At 43.3% G+C, this 18,776-nt stretch overlaps 1 protein-coding gene across 1 annotated transcript; it reads right to left on the reverse strand.

Annotated features, from left to right (window-relative positions):
- Positions 1-782: 782 nt before the first annotated feature.
- On the reverse strand, positions 783-2,810 carry LOC124595451 (cuticle protein 21-like). Its single transcript, XM_047134196.1, has 2 exons — positions 2,799-2,810; positions 783-1,420 (listed from the first exon to the last, which is right to left on the reverse strand). The coding sequence occupies exons 1-2, from the start codon at positions 2,808-2,810 to the stop codon at positions 815-817; spliced, it is 618 nt and encodes a 205-aa protein (XP_046990152.1). The 3' UTR covers positions 783-814.
- Positions 2,811-18,776: the final 15,966 nt, after the last annotated feature.

An 18,776-nucleotide genomic window follows, 5' to 3' on the forward strand; every position in this document is an offset into this window, starting at 1 on the left:
ATGGTCTGTGGTTGTCTGGCTCTTGCCCTCTGGAAGGTTTCCTCTTAAACAGGACCAGCGACTGCATCTGGCTGAAGGACAGTGTCATCCGTAGGCAGCACCTTGAACCTGTTTGTCAGACTGACAGGAGAGGCCTTACTTTCGGCCCCCTGGGGAGTCATTCGCCTCCTTGCATGCCCCGAGGAATGCAGGCCTCTCAGATACAAAGTGTTCGCCCAAACACTTTTCCGTCAGGTTTCTTCTTTTTCTCTTCATCAAGAAACACAAAAGTATCAGTTTCATTATCATCGCTCGTTTCGTCACTGTAACACAGTGCTGCAGCAAGGTTCAGACCCTACGTTGGGAGAACACAGCGATTGCTTGCGGCGCTGTTGGTCCTGGACAGTGCACGTAAGCCCCCACCCCCTATCCCCTCCACGCTTTGTCACGTGCGGCGCCTTCTATTGAACACTTTCCCTTGAGGGAACGATTCCGCAGTCACTAAGTGATCACTTCGATAGCAACAAGGGACAAACTAGAACAGTTTGTTAGTGTGTCAAAGGTAAATATTTAAGGAACATTGTAATTCCAGTAGTGTTACTCTTTGGGTGCGAAGTGTACCTTTCATTATATGAGCATCGTAGTATTATCTGACATTAATGCCCAGTGAAAGCAGACATATGAAGTAAAACAGTACTGGAAAATGAGAATATTCAGGTAACGAATTAGAAACAATGGATTACTTTAAGAAACGAATTTTATTCGTTACGTTCATCATACCATACAAAACTCATTCACACACAACAAATATAGCCTGGACAGTTGTTTATTTAGCTTAGCCCAGGATGGCCTTGCCATAGGCAAGGGGGGCAGCGTACTTAGCAATGGCCGGGGCGGCGTAGGCCACAGGGGCGGCGATCTTAGCGACGGCGGGGGCGGCGTAGGCGACGGGGGCGGCCACCTTGGCGACGACGGGGGCGGGGTGGGCGCCGGCCTCCTTGTGCACGACGGCGTTGAAGCCGTTGACGGGGTCAGCGGTGTAGTCAACGGTGCGGATGGAACCGTCGGGCTCGACCAGGCTGTAGCTGCCCTGGACGACGTCTCCGCTGCGGCTCTCCTGCTGGTTCTTGGAGTCACCGGTGAGGGCGTCCTGCACGCTGTAAGCGTAGCTGTACTGGGGGTTGGGGTCGTACTCGGCGGCGACTGCGGCGGGGGCGGCGACTGCGACGGGGGCAGCTCTCACGGCGGGGGCGACGGCCAGGGGGGCGGCACGCAGTGCGGGGGCGGCGTATGCCACGGGAGCAGCACGAAGGGCTGGGGCGGCGTACGCCACGGGGGCGGCGTAAGCGCGGGCGGCGATGGCTGGGCCGGGGGCAACGACGGCGGGGGCGCCCAGGAAACCAGCATGGGCTACGGCCACGAAGGCGGCGAGGACGATCAGCTGTAACACAGGAAATCTGTTAGTTATAGTGTCTACCTTTATTTGCTAGTGAGGCAGTGGTTCTTTGCACGTTCTTCTGCGGAGCTTCAAAAGGAAGGTCAGGAGGTGTAGTTATTTGGCTATGGATGGAGAAGTGGGGGCCATTGGCGTTTTAAAGATCCGGTTTATAGCTGTCGTGTGAAAGGTTCTTGACCATTAGAAGTCTACTAAGACAATCATCATTACGACATTACATTGGCACCTAATCTTTCTAATCCACATTAGTTACATAGTAACGTTACGTCTGTGACGTCAATTTGATGGCACAGTATTGCAAAACGAATAAGAATTTGGTTTTACAATGAACATACCATGTGCAATGTCGCAACTGAGTGCTTAGTATGGTCAGCGTTATTTTGCTCTCTTCGGCAATCGTCGTGTGGCAGTAACGTTCTTCCATGTACTTTACTTAGAGTTGGAGATAAATTGGGAAAAAGGAAACCCTCGTTATCTTGTAAGATCTTATTTTTTTATCGTTTCAAAAACTGACGTAACTATCATTGAGACATGACGAACTTTCTAATGAAACTTGCTAGTAGATTAAATATTTGTGATGGGGTTCAAAGGTATCTTCTTAATAACTGAGTTACCTTGGCACCCCTCACCCGGGTCATAATGCGCTCGGCCGACTCTCAAGGATGTATTGTACGGAGGAAGGTGGCGTAAATCCAAATTAAAATCTGCATCCAGTACTAGTGTTCAGTACGTCCTTCCGTCTCACTGTTATTTTCGCGCATAAACATTTCCCCATTGACTCCAATCAGTAAGATTTTGGAACAGGCTCGTGCTTGTCCACGTGAGCATGCGATTATTTTGTCTAGAAAGTATTCACTTCACTTTGGACTCGTGTTCTGTTCCATCCAACCTGATTTAAATGTTTCATAAATTCCTTCAATCACTAGAGGTAAATATTGGTTCAGTCCTTCAACGGGATCCACGACCGATTCCTTTCTCCATTTACGTTGATTCTGAGCTTATGCTCAAATGAGTCGACCTTTACGTTGACGAGATGTTTAACTTTCCTTCTTATCTTTAGAATGCTCTATCTGGAATCTTCGAGAAAGCTCCACATCCCCTCCCCACATTCCGTGTAGTTCCCAACTAGCTACTCTAAAACACAGTCACACTGACTAGCCAGTTCAAGGCACTGAATCCTACACAACGTTCGTGTCGAGTTTATACAGAGTCCCACATGCTCACGTCTGTGTCGGCACCGCTGTCTTTGCAGCTGGCAACACGTTGTCAAGTCGAAAGCACATGACGGAACTGTAACACCACTGATATGTTGACACAACACAGTAGGCAGGTGGAAGCTGTGCAGTCTTCCGGCGGCACCCACCTTGCAGGCCATATCGGTGAGTTTCTCGCTGAGTGGAGTGCAGGACTGACGATGCACTGTCCGGCCGGCAGTTATATACCCGCGCCAGGCGTGGCGGGGCGCAGCCCGCGTTTTCGCAATGCGTGGCGTGGATGACGGCCATCGGCCAAGGCAAGCCGTAGGCACACCTACCCCAATTGAGACACAGCCGTCCGCTACGAAATGCAATCCGGCTGGTACTCAAGACATTTAGCAGAGAGATCACTGCCAATCTAATAATACTGATCGAAATGTTTGTAACACTCACTTATGTCTTATAACAGCATTACAATCAACATATCAAAGTGGGAATTAGTGAAGTTCAGTGGCAGGAGGAACAGGACTTCTGATCAGGTGAATACAGGGTTATGAATACAAAATCAAATAGCGGTAATGCAGGAATAGGTTTAATAATGAATAACAAAATACGAACACGGGCAAGCTACTACGAACAGTATAGTGAATGCACTATTGTAGCCAAGCTCGTATTCACCACAGTAGTATAAGGTAATATGCCAACTAGCTCTGCAAATGAAGAGGAGATTGAGGAAATGTCTGATGAGATAAAAGAAATTATTCAGGTAAATAAAATGTAGTGTGACTAGGGCCTACCGTCGGGTAGACCGTTCACCGGGTGCAAGTCTTTCGATTTGATGCCACTTCGGCGACTTGCCCGTGGATGGGGATGAAATGATGTTGATTAAGACAACACAACACTCAGTCCCTGAGTGGAGAAAGTCTCCGGCCCAGCCGGTACAAAAATGTTTCAAATGGCTCTGAGCACTATGGGACTCAACATCTGAGGTCATCAATCCCCTAGACTTAGAACTACTTAAACCTAAGGACATCACACACATCCATGCCCGAGGCAGGATTCTAACCTGCGACCGTAGCAGCAGCGCGGTTCCAGACTGGAGTGCCTAGAACCGCTCGGCCACTGCGGCCGGCGACCCGGCCGGGTATCGAACCCGGGCCCTTGGGATTGACATTCTGTCGCGCTCACCACTTTTCTTATTCTTCTTTTTTTTCGTTTTGTTCGATATAGCTCGTTGCGTTTGATCTGGGCGGACGTCACAAGACATCCGTTGATTACATCTACATCTACATCCATACTCCGCAAGCCACCTGACGGTGTGTGGCGGAAGGTACCTTGAGTACCTCTATCGGTTCTCCCTTCTATTCCAGTCTCGTATTGTTCGTGGAAAGAAGGATGGTCGGCATGCCTCTGTGTGGGCTGATTTTATCATCATGGTCTCTTCGTGAGATATACGTAGGAGGGAGCAATATACTGCTTGACTCCCCGGTGAAGGAATGTTCTCGAAACTTCAACAAAAGCCTGTACCGCGCTACTGAGCGTCTCTCCTGCAGAGTCTTCCACTGGAGTTTATCTATCATCTCCGTAACGCTTACGCGATTACTAAATGATCCTGTAACGAAGCGCGCTGCTCTCCGTTGGATCTTCTCTGTCTCTTCTATCAACCCTATCTGGTACGGATCCCACACCGCTGAGCAGTATTCAAGCAGTGCGCGAACAGGCGTACTGTAACCTACGTCCTTTGTTTTCGGATTGCATTTCCTTAGGACTCTTCCAATGAATCTCAGTCTGGCTTCTGCTTTACCGACTTGACTCAGTTTTTTACTACAGAGAAACCACTCAGCTACCGGGGACGGACACTATTCATATAGTTAAGGGAGACGAAAACGTAATAGTCGGACTGGAATTCGATAGTAGGAAAAGGAAGAGAGCGAAAAGTAGTTGGTGAATATGGACTAGGGGGAATGGAACGAAAGAGGAAGCCGTCTGGTAGAATTTTTCACAGAGCGTAATTTAATCATAACTAACACCTGGTTTAAGAATCATGAAAGAAGTCTGTATACATGGAGGAGACGTAGGGACACCGGAAGGTTTCAGATTGATTATATTACGGTAAGACAGAGATTTCGGAACCAGGTTTTAAACTGTAAGGCATTTCTAGGGACAGGTGTGGACTCTGATCATATAACTTGCTGGATATGAACTGCAGATTGAAAGTGAAAAAACTGCAAAAGGCACGACTTTCAGAAGATGGGACCTGTATAAACTGAAAGAACCGGAGGTTATAGACTGTTTCTGAGGGAGCATAAGGAAACGACTGACAGGAACAGGGGAAAGGAATATAGAGAAGAAAAATGGGTAGCTTTGAGAGATGAAATAGTGAAGGCAGCAGAGGACCAAGTAGGTAAAAGTCGAGGGCTAGTAGAAATCCTTGGGTAACACAAGAGAACTGGATTTAATCGATGAAAGGAGACAATATAAAAATTCAATAAATGAGATAGGTGAAAGGGAATACAAACGTCTAAATAATGAGATCGAATGGGAGTGAAAAATGGCAAAGCAGGGATAGCTAGAGGACAAATGTAAGGATGTAGAAGCATACATCACAAGCGTAACATAGATGCTACATACAGGAAAATTAAAGATACCTTTGGAGAAAGAAGGACCACCTGTATGAATGTCAAGAGCTCAGATGGAAAACCAATCATAAGCAAACAAGGAAAGCAGAAAGGTGGAAGGATTATATAGAGGATCTATACAAAGAATATGTACTTCAGGGCAACATTGGAAATGGAAAAGGTCGTAGATGAAAATGAGAAGGGTGATATGATAATGCGTAAAGAATTTGACAAAGCACTGAAATACCTATGTCGAAACAAGTCCTCGGGAGTGGACAACATTCCATTAGAGCTACTGACAGCCTTGGGAGAGACAGCCATGGCAAAACTCTTACATTTGGTGAGTAAGATGTATGAGATAGGTGAAATACCAGCAGACTTCAAGAAGAACATAGTAATTCCAGTTCCAAAGAAAGCAGGCGCTGACAGGTGTGAAAATTACCAAACTATCAGTTTATAAGTCATGTTTTCAAAATACTGACAAATCCTTTACGGAAGAATGGAATAGCTGGTAGAAGCCGACCTCGGTGAACATCAGATTTTATTCCGGAGAAGTGTAGGAACACGCAAGGCAATACTCACAGAAGATAGGTTAAGGAAATATAAAATTACGTTTATAGCATTTGTGGACTTAGAGATAGCTTTTGACAATGTTGACGGGAATATTCTCTTTCAAATTCTAAAGGTTATTCAATCTGTATACTGAGCAAGCAGTAAAGGAAAACAAAGAAAAATTTGGAATAGGAATTAAAGTCCAGGAAGAAGAAATCTTTGAGGTTTGCCAATTACATTGTATATCTGTCAGAGACAGCAAAGGATTTGGAAGAGCAGCTGTGCGGAATGGACAGTGTCTTGAAAGGAGGATGTAAGATGAACATCAACAAAAGCAAAACAAGGGCAATGTGATATAGTCGAATTAAATCAGGTGATGTTGAGGGAATTAGATTAGGAGATGAGATACTTAAAGTCGTAGATGAGTTTTACTGTTTTCGAAGCAAAATACCAGATGATGGTCGAAGTAGAGAGGATATAAAATTTAGACTGGCAATGGCAAGGAAAGCGTTTCTAAAGAAGAGAAATTTGTTAACATCGGGTGGAGACTTAAGTATTAGGAAGTCCTTTTTGAAAGTATTTGTATGGAAGAAGTGAAACATGGACGATAAACAGTTTAGACAAAAAGAGAATAGAAGCGTTTAGCATGTGTTGATACAGAAGAATTCTGAGGAGGTACTGGATAGAATTGGGGAGAAGAGAAATTTGTGGTACAACATGACTAAAAGAAGGAATCGGTTTGTAGGAACATTCTGAGGGAACAAGGGATCACCAATGTAGTACCGGAGGGACGGGTGGGGTGGGGGTGGGGGGTGGGGGGGAGTAAAAATCGTAGAGGGTGACCAACAGATGAATACAGTAAGCAGTTTCAGAAGGATGTAAGTTGCAGTAGTTTCTCGGAGATGAAGAGGCTTGCACAGGATAGAGTAGCATGGAGATCTGCATCAAGCTGGCCTTTGGACTGAAGACTACAACAACAACAACATCAAAGACTATTGCATACTCGATGACTATAGTGCTACTATTACCCTGATTTTCTTCTACTGTGATTTTCTGAAATGTACATGGAGATCATTGGGATATTTGTCCCAAAAGGACTCGGCCCGTCATTCTTTCGAAATTAGGTTAGAGTACCTCTCTAATCAATTTCAAAGGATACGCGAGATTGGTTTTCTCGTGATATTTTCAACTTTTGTAAGTTACCGGTAATTGTTTTTAGTGACCTCACTGTAGCAAAACATATAAAAACAACGCTGATCTTCACGGCCGAAGGAGATAAACGATGTGTGTGTATGAGATAAGTTAAATTAATTTTTACATTGTATTGTTGTTGTCGTTGATGTTGATGTATCTTATTATCACTCTCCTAACGATTCCCAAGGTTATTATTTACAAAATACAAGATTACAGTTTTTGAATTTCATTAAAATTGCAGTATATCAAATGTAGGACACACCAATCTGATTTAAATTCTTTCCAGTCTATACAGTTGGACTAACTTCCGATTTTGATGATTTAGCATTTCCGTTTGAGATAACAACTTTTATCTTTTGCCTGTCTTGCCCGCTTTATGTAGCTGTAACATTTGTGCTCTTCTAAATTTTTTACGCGGCATACCTGTGTATTTCCTCAGTAGCAGGTTTGCTTTTTTTTATAGCTACGTTCAGTGCCGTAGTGATGATTTTGTGTCGTTTTAGGTCTATTGACGTCGAGTCGCAGGTAACTTTATCGTCATTATGTTTGTATTGGTTAGTACTCATCAAATAATGTTGTAAAATTAGGTTGACGATTTTGCTGTCACTCGTATAAAGATTTTATGAAACCAGAACCAATCACACACTTGGGTTTAGCTTCCTCTCTCGTTAGCAATAAATTTATCTTTCGACGCGCATTTGAATGAATCAGTATTGTCTCTCAGTTTTGCCTGTCGTCGATAGTGCATGCATGTTCACAACCGTTGAAAATCCCGCACATATCATTAGATGATGTCGCTCCATGCCAAGCCGATATTGCTTAATTATAAGTGGAACGAAGTTGCACTGGCTGTTTACGTTCTGCTTTCTGTTAAACTTAGCTTTCTGCCACTCCGCAGACTATATTGCGATCTTAAAAGTTGCAGTTCGAATTAGCCCTGGGTAACGTTATTGTCATTATTTCTGTCGGTCACAGAACTCTTCGTATTGCAGACTGATAGCCATTAAAATTGCGACGCCTCGTAAGTGGCATGCTACAAACGTCACATTAGGCATATGTGTCGCTGCACACATACTGTGCATAAAAGCAGGAATGTCTGCCAGCAGGGGCCGGAAGAGCGCAGCGGCAGAATCATCGTCCATCCTGAAAGAGGACCATACAGGACCTCAGAGGCTGCACATAGTACGTTAGTGGGTATTGGAGCAGCCATAGTGACAAAGTCGCTCTTATACATATAATAGCAGTGCAAAAATAAGTGAAATCCGGTCTGTAATGCGGTTTGTAGTGGAAAACATCTAAAAGCTACTGACATTCATCGTAAATATTGTGTTAATTAGGGACTGAATGTGACCCGTCAAATTTCTGTGCGCCAATACTGTCTCTTTTTTACGAATTTAAGGGCGAATGTCCCTGATGATGATAGTAGTGGCCATCTGTTTGTTGTTAGCATAGAAATAGTGGCAGAATAAGAGAAAGTATTCTTGAAAAGTGTGTTTCACGATTTCTCCACTGGCGGACAAGTTTCAGATGGTACAAATGGCTCTGAGCGCTATGGGACTGAACATCTGAATTCATCAGTCCGCTAGTCTTACAACTACTTAAATTTAACTAACTTAAAAATATCACAAACATCCATGGCCGAGGCAGGATTCGAATCTGCGACCATAGCAGCAGCGCGGTTTCGGACTGAAGCGCCCAGAACCGCTCGGCCACAACGGTCGGCGGACAAGTTTCCACGAGTTTTCTGCATCAGATCGTGTGTAAAGAATTTGGTTACCATAACTCCTTTCTGAGAACCATCAAACTCAACGGATGACTCCTTCTCGGGACTCTCTTATTTACTCGACGCACAAGGAGGAAGCCTATACTGAACGGAATGGCAACCGGTGACACGACACGAGTTTCCTATGCAATCAATTGTACGTAGTCGTGTCGCCTCGTCCGTCAAACCGAAAAACGCTTACCAACTTCTGCAAGTCGGATTATGACTGCCATTAATTGAGGTTCTAAAGGAATTTGTTTGGTGCATGTTACGGAAAGGGAAATGGCAGTCAATTCTACAGCCTGTCATGAGACAGTTAGAAAAATAAGAAGAAAGACACGGCACTAGAGCAACGGTGAAGTCTTTCTGCATGAGAATGCTCAGCCATACTCTACACGGTAAACAAAAATTATCACATCAGTCCGAACAGAACATCCATTCTACTGGCCAGACTTGGCGCCAAGTCATTTCCACTTATTCATGAAAACGAAAAACTGGCTTGGAATCCAATGCTATGAATCCGGCCAAGAAATTCGATATGATGTTCCGGAATGGTCACAGTCACAGGCGGGAGAATTTTCTGCAGATGGGATTTGACTTCTTATTAAGAGAGGTGACAGATGCTTAGATGGTGATTCTGTAGTTGGAGTTTTATGATTTTCCTAATACGTTTGCTTTAAATATTCCACTATTTTATTTATAGCCTAACGGAGGTTAATTTTCGGATGATTCTCGCACTTTCAGAAAAGTATGTTTCTATTCGATGTTAGCACATTTCTCTTTTTAAGAGATATTTTTAATATTTTTGCCCATCGTCAGTCTGTGTTTGAATCCCTTGTACTTCAACCATTATTTGCTGCAGGAATAAGGAGAGTGCTTCTACTGCTTATGATGTCTCATTTCCTACTTTATTTCTCCCAACAACACTTAACTACATTCCATTACCCGTTTATATCAATCTTTTAACCACTTTTCAAATAATTACTCGTTGAATTAAACTTAGCTGAACAGACTGAACCTGATGTTATCCACTATTCATCAACGACTTCCTTACTTTGATGTCCTTCGAGTCTTATTATTGTTATATGATTTCTGCACAAGTTGTAAATCATCTTTTGTTACCTCAATTATATCCCTAATAACTTCTGAGTTGCAAAGAATGTATTGCTGTTCAAGTCTAACAATTTTTTTTCTAAATCTACAATTGCTAAATAAAAGTCTTACTTCAACGTATCTGGTAAGAGGAGTCGTAGGGTCTGTATTGTCTCACATGTTTCTCTATTTCTACTCGACCAAAACTGACCAGCCGTTCCATTCTTCCTTACCTAATTCGTGTTTGTGATCTGCAGCTGCGCCTTAATAAGTACTTTACCACACACTACCTTTTTGATACTGGAATTATCACATTTTGCTTGAAGTCTGACGGCAGCTGCATACCTCATCGAAAAGTACTGCCATAGTTCTTTCTCCCAGTGTTCGTAGTAATTTTTCTTCAGCTGTTTTTACATCTACATCTTCATGAATACTCTGTACACCACACTTACGTACCTGGCAGGGTGTTGATCGAACCACCTCCACAATAATTCTCTATTATTCCACTCTCGAAGGGAACACCTGTATCTTACCGTATGAGCTCCGGTTTCCGTTATTATATGATGATCATGACCTATGTAGGTCGGCGTCAAGAAAATATTTTCACATTCGAAGGAGAAAGTTGGTGATTGAAATTAGGTGAGGTGATACTGCCGCAACGAGTAACGCCTTTATGTTAATGATATCCACACCATATCCTGTATCGTGTCCGTGACACTCTCTCGCCTATTTCTCGATAATACAAAACATGCTGCCCCTCTTTGAACTTTCTCGATACACTCCGTCAACCCTGTCTCTAAACGATCCCACACCGCGTAGCATTGCTCCAAAACAGGACGAACAAGCTGAGTGTAGGCAGTCTCTTTAGTAGATCAGTTGCATCTTCTAAGTGTTCTGTCAAAAAAAGTGCAGTATTTGATTCGCCTGCCCCACAACATTTTCCAATTTAAGTTGCCCGTAATTATAATTCCAAGGTATTTAATTGAACTTACGGCCTTAAGAGTTGATTGATTTACCGTGTAACCGAAGTTTGACGGATTGTTTTTAGCGCTCATGTGGATACCTCACACATTGCATTACTTAGGGTCAACTTCCACTTTTCGCACCATAAAGATATCTTTTTTAAATCGTTTTGCAATTTGTTTTGATCTCCTGATGACTTTACTAGGCGGTGAACGACAGCATCATCTGCAAACAATCTAAGATTGGTACCCAGATGCTTTCTAAATCGTTTATATAGATGAGAAATAGCAGACGGCCTGTAAAACAATCTTGGGGATCACGAGAAATCACTTCTGTTTTACTCGATGACTTTCCATCAGTCACTACGACCTGTGACCTCTCTGACAAGAAATCACGAATCCAATCGCATAACTGAGACAATATTCCATAATCACGCAGTTTGATTGCAAGTCGTTTGTGAGGTACGGTGTCGAAAACCTTCTGGAAATCTATAAATACGGAATCAAATTGAAATCCCTTGCCAATAGCACTCAACACTTCGTGTGATTACAGAGCTAGTTGTGTTTCACAAGAACTATGTTTTCTAAATCCATGTTGACTATGTGTGAAAAGACCGTTTTTTGCGAGGTAATTCGTAATCTTCGTACGCATCTGCACATTGACGTTTATGATATGGGTATGTAATTTACTAGTTTACTGCTACTCCCTTTCTTTACTACTGGTGTGACCTGTGCAACTTTCCAGTCTTTAGGTATGGATCTTTCGTCAAGCGAAGGGTTGTATATGACTGTTAAGTATGGGGCTATTGCATCAGCATACTCTAAAGGAACCTACTGGTATACAGTCTGTTCCAGAAGACTTGCTTTTATAAAATGGTTTAAGTTGCTTCACTACTCCGAGGATATCTACTGCTGATTACTCATGGTAGTAGCTGTTCTTGATTCGAATTCTGGAATGTTTACTTCGTCTTTTATGGCGAGGGAGTTTCCGATGACTGTATTTAGTAGCTCTGCTTTAGCAGCACTATCATCGACCGTATTTCCATTGCTATCGCGCAGAGAAGACATTGATTTAGTCTTGACGCCAGCATGCTTTACATACGACCAGAATCTGTCTGGATTTTCTGCCAGTTTTCGAGACAAAGTTTCGTTGTCTTCTGCTTCATCCAACTGTCACTGCCTGTAACGATTGGAGCGTCAGTGCTTTCTATTAGGGCTTATAGATATACATTCTTCCTCTGTTCATTCGGCACCGTTTGAGATTGAAGATCTTTTTGTGTTTCCACGACACCCTCTAACCAAAAACCCAGTCCAAGCCACACAGCCCCCGCTACCCGTGTAGGTGCCACCTTTGTGTAATGGACTGCTGCTCTATTTAGCGGAACACGAAAGTCCACCGCCCTGTGGCGCAGTTCGAGGAATCTGCAGCCTACACGGTCGCAGAACTGACTGAGCATCTGATTCAGACCCTCTATTGTGCTCTGTACCGGAAGTCCGCAATCGGTCCTGTCGACTATGCCGCAAATGGTGAGATCTGCTTTCATCTCGTAAGCAAGACTGGTAGCCTTTACAGCTTCTGATAGCTGCACGAAACTCGAGAGAATCCCTTCCGATACAGAGAAACACACATCATTTGTACCGACGTGAGGCACAACTTGCAGTTGGCTGCAACCTGTGCTCTTTATGGCAATCAGGAAGAACCCGTTCCACTTCTGCGCACAGAGTTTTCGAAAGTTCAAGTGTTGATGCATTATGGTGTGGACGGTGCCCAAGCTAATTCCCAGAAACCCATGGATCTTGTCCAAGGTGATCCTGCGGTTGTCACGTTGAGTCTGTCGTCTTCCAGTGACTCGCGCCCCTCAAGGAAACGTTTGCGCCATTCCATAACACTTGAACGACTCAGACTGTACTCACCGTACGCAGCCTTCATCGGTCGATACATCTCACGGCCTCCAACTCCTTCCGCCGCTGAAAATTGAATCACTCCTCGTTGTTCCTGCTTACTCGCCTTCATGTTCGGTCGTGGACGATAACTTGTGTGACCACCTTGTCTTCGGCGCGAAACCACAGTGCCGCTATGCAACATCAAATGGCGCGCACGCTTCAGTCTCTCTACGAATAGATGGCGCCACCATACCCGCAATTACGTGGTGCCACCTTACGTGTAAAGCAAAGGTAGACGCACTGACCAGATTTCTATTTGAATGAACCTCATATTTGCTGACTCATCTAGGAACTAACGTTCTCGGAACTTTGACAAGAATCCTCACCATGATGCATAACGCCTCTGTTACAGCGTCTGCCACAAAAGTTGGTTGATCATCTCTGTGACGCCTTCGAACTTACAAAACGAACTTGTAACGAAACGCGCTGCTCTTCTTTTATCTTTCTGTGTTTCCTCTATCAGTGCGATCTGGTATGGATCCCGCACTGACGAGCAATACTATAATATTTGTCGAATGAGTGTTGTGCAGCCTACTTTCTTTGTTGATGGTCTGACATTTCCCTTACTCGTGATAAATTTTATGCGCTTCTGGTGACAGTTCTGCAATTGTGTAATTTTATAATAATAGTTCTTTCTGGGTATGTTTTGGCAATACGTTAAATTTCTTTACGTTGAGGAACAGTTGCCGCTCCTTCCGCCAAACGTCGATCCTCCACAGGTCTTCCTACATCTCGCTATAATTTTCAGAGTTGCGATTCCCTGTATTGAAATGCATCATCTGCGAAAAGCTTGAATGAACTTCCGGCGTTATCTTCTAGGTCATTATTTGTATTGGGAACAATAATGGTCCTATAACACTCTACTGGGGCGCTTAACGTCACTTTCACGTCTGAAGACCTCTCCACCCAGAACGATATGCTGTGTTTGTTTGCTATAAATTCTTCAATCCAGTCACACAGTTGGTCTGATATCCCATACACTCGTATTTTGTTCATTAGGCGGCAGGGCGAAACTGTACCGAATGCCTTACGGTAGTCAAGGAATACGGCATCTCCCTGTGCGCCTGCATCTACTGGTTTTTGGGTCTCGTGAATGAACAGAGCGAGCTGGGTGTCACACGATCATTCTTTTCGGAAAACGATGTTGGAAGCTACTGAGGAGATTTTCGGCATCCAGAAATGTCATAATACGCGAGCATGAAACATGTTCCAAATTTCTACAACCGTCAGAGACGTAGGCCTATAGTTTTGTTCCTTTGTTCGGCAACATTTCTTGACCCTTACTTTTTTCCAATAATCAGGGACACTTCCCTCCACCGGAGATCTACAGTACATTGCAGCTAGAAGAGGGGCAAGTTGTTTCGCATACTCTATGAAGAATTGTGTTAGTATTCCATCAGGTTCAGTGGGCTTCCATCTCTTGAGCGATTTCAGTTTCTTTTCGATCCTGTGGTCATTTATTTCGATGTCAGCCATTGTATTGTTCGTGCAACTACTTAAAGGAAGAACTACAGGTGATGTGAACAGTTTTAGAAAAAGTATTGTATTTCGGCTTTTCCTATGTCGTCCTCCGTTTCAGTGTTTTTATGCTCACAGAGTATCTGGCCAGATGGCTTCGATCCATTTACTGGTTTAACATAACATTAAAACTTCTTAGGATTTTCTCTCAAGACGATAGATAGAATTTTACTTTCGAATTCGTTGAACTTTCTCCTTAAGCTAATTTGAGCTTTTTTGTTTCTCTGTGGCTACGTTTAAAGTTGTAGTGAAACTATCTTCGCTTTCATAGCAGTTTTCTTACATGGCTGTCGAACCACCTCGGGTCTTTTCCATCGCTCACAACTTTGCTGGCCGCATATCTGTCTAAAGCGTATTTTAAATTGTTCTTGAATTTCGTTCAATGATACTCAACGTTGCCAAAGCCAAGGATACTTACCAGGCCTTATCGTTTAACCGCTCGTTCCTTTACTGCCTTAATTATTTCATCTCTCAGAGCCACCCATTCATCTTTTATCGTGTTTCTTTCACCGTTTCCTAATACTTCCTTCGAAACTCAACAACCGCTAGTTGTTCCGAGTTATCCAGGGCTCGTCTCTTTAATACGCTACCTCCTGCAATTTCTTTAGCTTTAATCTGCGTAACTAGTAAGTTGTGGCAGAGCACACATCTCTTCCACTCGCGGATCGCGCGAGGGAAAAACGACTGTCTGAACGCCTCAGTACGAGCTTTTATTTCCCTTATCTTTGAATGATGATCGTTAGCGATTTGAAAATTGGCGGTAATAATATATGCTCTACATCATCGGTGAAGATTGGATTTCGGAATATAGTGAGCAGCCCGTTCCGTTTAGCGTGTCGTCTATCTGCAACTGTGACCCACTTCAAACTTTCTATAACATTTGTAACGCTCTCGCGATGGCTAAATGTACCAGTCACGTATCTTGCTGCTCTTCTTTGGACCTTCTCAATCTCTTGAATCAGACCCAACTGGTAAGGGTCCCATACAGACGAACAATACTCTAAGACTGGGCGAACTAACGTATTGTAAGCTATTTCCTTTGTTGAAGGACTGCATCGCTTCAGGATTCTACCAATAAACCGCAATCTAGAGTTCACCTTACCCGTTACTTGTGTAATCTGATCGTTCCATTTGAGATCCTTTCGAACAGTCACACACAGATACTTCACTGATGTTACCGCTTCCAAAGACTGATCATTTATTTTGTACTCATACATTAATGGGGATTTTTGCCTTGTTATACGTAGTAGGTTACACTTACTGATATTGAGAGATAACTGCCAGTCATTACACCACGCATTTATTTTCTGCAAATCCCCATTGATTTGTTCACAACTTTCTTGTGATACTACTTTCCTGTAGACTACAACATCATAGGCAAACAGTCTAAGGCCGCTGTCAATACCATCAACCAGATCGTTTATGTAAATCGTAAAAAGCAGCGGACCTATTACGCTGACCTGGGGCACACCTGATGTTACGCTTGATTCTGTTTAAGTCTCCCCATTCACGACGACATACTGCTCTCTGTTAGAAAACTTTCTATCCAACCGCATATGTCATCGGATAGACCGTAAGCGCACACTTTTTGAAGCAACCGACAGTGCGGAACTGAGTCGAACACCTTTCGAAAGTCGAGGAATATGGCATCAACCTGGGAGCCGGTATCTAGAGCCTGTTGTATATCACGCACAAAGAGGGCCAGCTGTGTCTCGCATGACCGCTGCTTCCTAAAACTGTGCTGGTTTCTGCAGATGAGCTTCTCAGAGTCTAGAAAGGTCATTATGTCTGAACACAAAATATGCTCCATGATTCTACAACAAATCGATGTCATTGAAATTGGCCGGTAATTATGTGCATCCGATTTTCTACCCTTTTTATAGATTGCTATGTCCTGCGCCTTCTTCCAATCCCGTGGAACTTTCCGCCGTTCCAATGATCTCTGATAGATGACGGATGAGAATGGTGCTATATTCGCAGCATAGTCAACATAAAATCTTACGGGGATACCGTCGGGGCCAGATGCCTTTCTGGCGTCTGAAGATAGACTAAACACTATGTCAGCCATCGTTTCGTTTGTTCGATAATTGAAAGGGGGAATGGTGCTGCAGTCCTCTATCGTAAACGAGTTTTTGAAAGCTAGGTTTAGAATTTCGGCCTTGTGTTTATCATCATCCGTTACTTTACCCGTACTGTCAGCAAGAGAAGGTATTGAATTATTTGTAACGTTCATAGATTTTACGTAGGACAAAATTTTTTTGGGGTTATTTTTAGATTCTGCAGATAAAATATTGCTTTCAAATTCGTTAAAAGAATCTCTCATTGACCTATTGACAGCTGCTTTCATTTCGCATAATTTCTGTTTGTCAGCGGGGCAGTGACCACGTTTAAAACGACTGTACAAAATTCACTGCTTTCTCAGTAACTTCCTAGTATGTTTGTTGTACCAAGGTGGATCCTTTCCCTCCACTATACATTTCTAGGCACATACTTCTCTAGCACATGGTGGACAATACCTTTAAATTCCGACCAACGATGCTCAATGTCTTTGTGTCCCGTGGTGAATGCTTGGAGCTGACTATGAAGATATTCATTAATGACACTTTTATTTGCTTTTCCAAACAAGAAAACTCTACGCTGTTTCTTTGTTTTTTTTTTTGTTTTTGTTTTTTTTCAACTTCAACTGATATAGAAGCCACAACGACTTTATGGTCACTAATACCTTCTTCTAGATTAACTTCCTCAAAAAGATCGGGTCTGTTTGTCGCCAAGTTATCTAATATGTTCCCATCTCGAGTTGGTTTTCTAACCAACTGCTCAAGGTTGTATGTTGCGAGCGCTCCTAGAATAACTTAACACGAATCTTTGCTTCTGCTCCCTTTGATAAACGTGTAATTTTGCCAGTCAAAGGATGCTAGATTAAAGTCTCCACCTATAACTAATGGATAATTTGGATATTTACTTCTTATGTACTCTTGACTCCCCCCCCTCCCCCCCCCCCCTCTCCCCCATGAACCACGGACCTTGGCGTTGGTGGGGAGGCTTGCCTGTCTCAACGATACAGATAGCCGTACCGTAGGTGCAACCACAGCGGAGGGGTACCTGTTGAGAGGCCAGACAAACGTGTGGTTCCTGAAGAGGGGCAGCAGCCTTTTCAGTAGTTGCAGGGGCAACAGTCTGGATGATTGACTGATCTGCCCTTGTAACACTAACCAAAATAGCCTTGCTGTTCTGGTACTGCGAACAGCTGAAAGCAAGGGGAAACTACAGCCGTAATTTTTCCCGAGGGCATGCAGCTTTACTGTATGATTAAATGATGATGGCGTCCTCTTGGGTAAAATATTCCGGAGGTAAAATAGTCCCCCATTCGGATCTCCGGGCGGGGACTACTCAGGAGGATGTCGTTATCAGGAGAAAGAAAACTGGCATTCTACGGATCGGAGCGTGGAATGTCAGATCCCTTAATCCGGCAGGTAGGTTAGAAAATTTAAAAAGGGAAATGGATAGGTTAAAGTTAGATATAGTGGGAATAAGTGAAGTTCGGTGGCAGGAGGAACAAGACTTCTGGTCAGGTGACTACAGGGTTATAAATACAAAATCAAATAGGGGTAATGCAGGAGTATGTTTAATAATGAATAAAAAATAGGAGTACGGGTAAGCTACTACAAACAGCATAGTGAACGCATTGTTGTGGCCATGACAGACACGAAGCCCACGCCTACTACAGTAGTACAAGTTTACATGCCAACTAGCTCTGCAGACGACGAAGAAATTGATGAAATGTATGAGGAGATAAAAGAAATTATTCAAATAGTGAAGGGAGACGAAAATTTAATAGTCATGGGTGACTGGAATTCAAGCGTAGGAAAAGGGAGAGAAGGAAACATAGTAGGTGAATATGGATTGGGGCTAAGAAATGAAAGAGGACGAAGTCTGGTTGAATTTTGCGCAGAGCATAACTTAATCATAGCTAACACTTGGTTTAAGAATCATGAAAGAAGGTTGTATACATGGAAGAACCCTGGAGATACTAAAAGGTATCAGATTGATTATATAATGGTAAGACAGAGATTTAGGAACCAGGTTTTAAATTGTAAGACATTTCCAGGGGCAGATGTGGACTCTGACCACAATCTATTGGTTGTGAACTGTAGATTAAAACTGAAGAAACTGCAAAAAGGTGGGAATTTAAGGAGATGGGACCTGGATAAACTGAAAGAACCAGAGGTTGTACAGAGTTTCAGGGAGAGCATAAGGGAACAATTGACAGGAATGGGGGAAATAAATTCAGTAGAAGACGAATGGGTAACTTTGAGGGATGAAATAGTGAGGCCGCAGAGGATCAAATAGGTAAAAAGACGAGGGCTAGTAGAAATCCTTGGGTAGCAGAAGAAATATTGAATTTAATTGATGAAAGGAGAAAATATAAAAATGCAGTAAATGAAGCAGGCAAAAAGGAATACAAACGTCTCAAAAACGAGATCGACAGGAAGTGCAAAATGG

The sequence above is a fragment of the Schistocerca americana genome, chromosome 2 (assembly GCF_021461395.2).
Source record: "Schistocerca americana isolate TAMUIC-IGC-003095 chromosome 2, iqSchAmer2.1, whole genome shotgun sequence".
NCBI classification, from domain to species: Eukaryota; Metazoa; Arthropoda; class Insecta; order Orthoptera; family Acrididae; genus Schistocerca; species Schistocerca americana.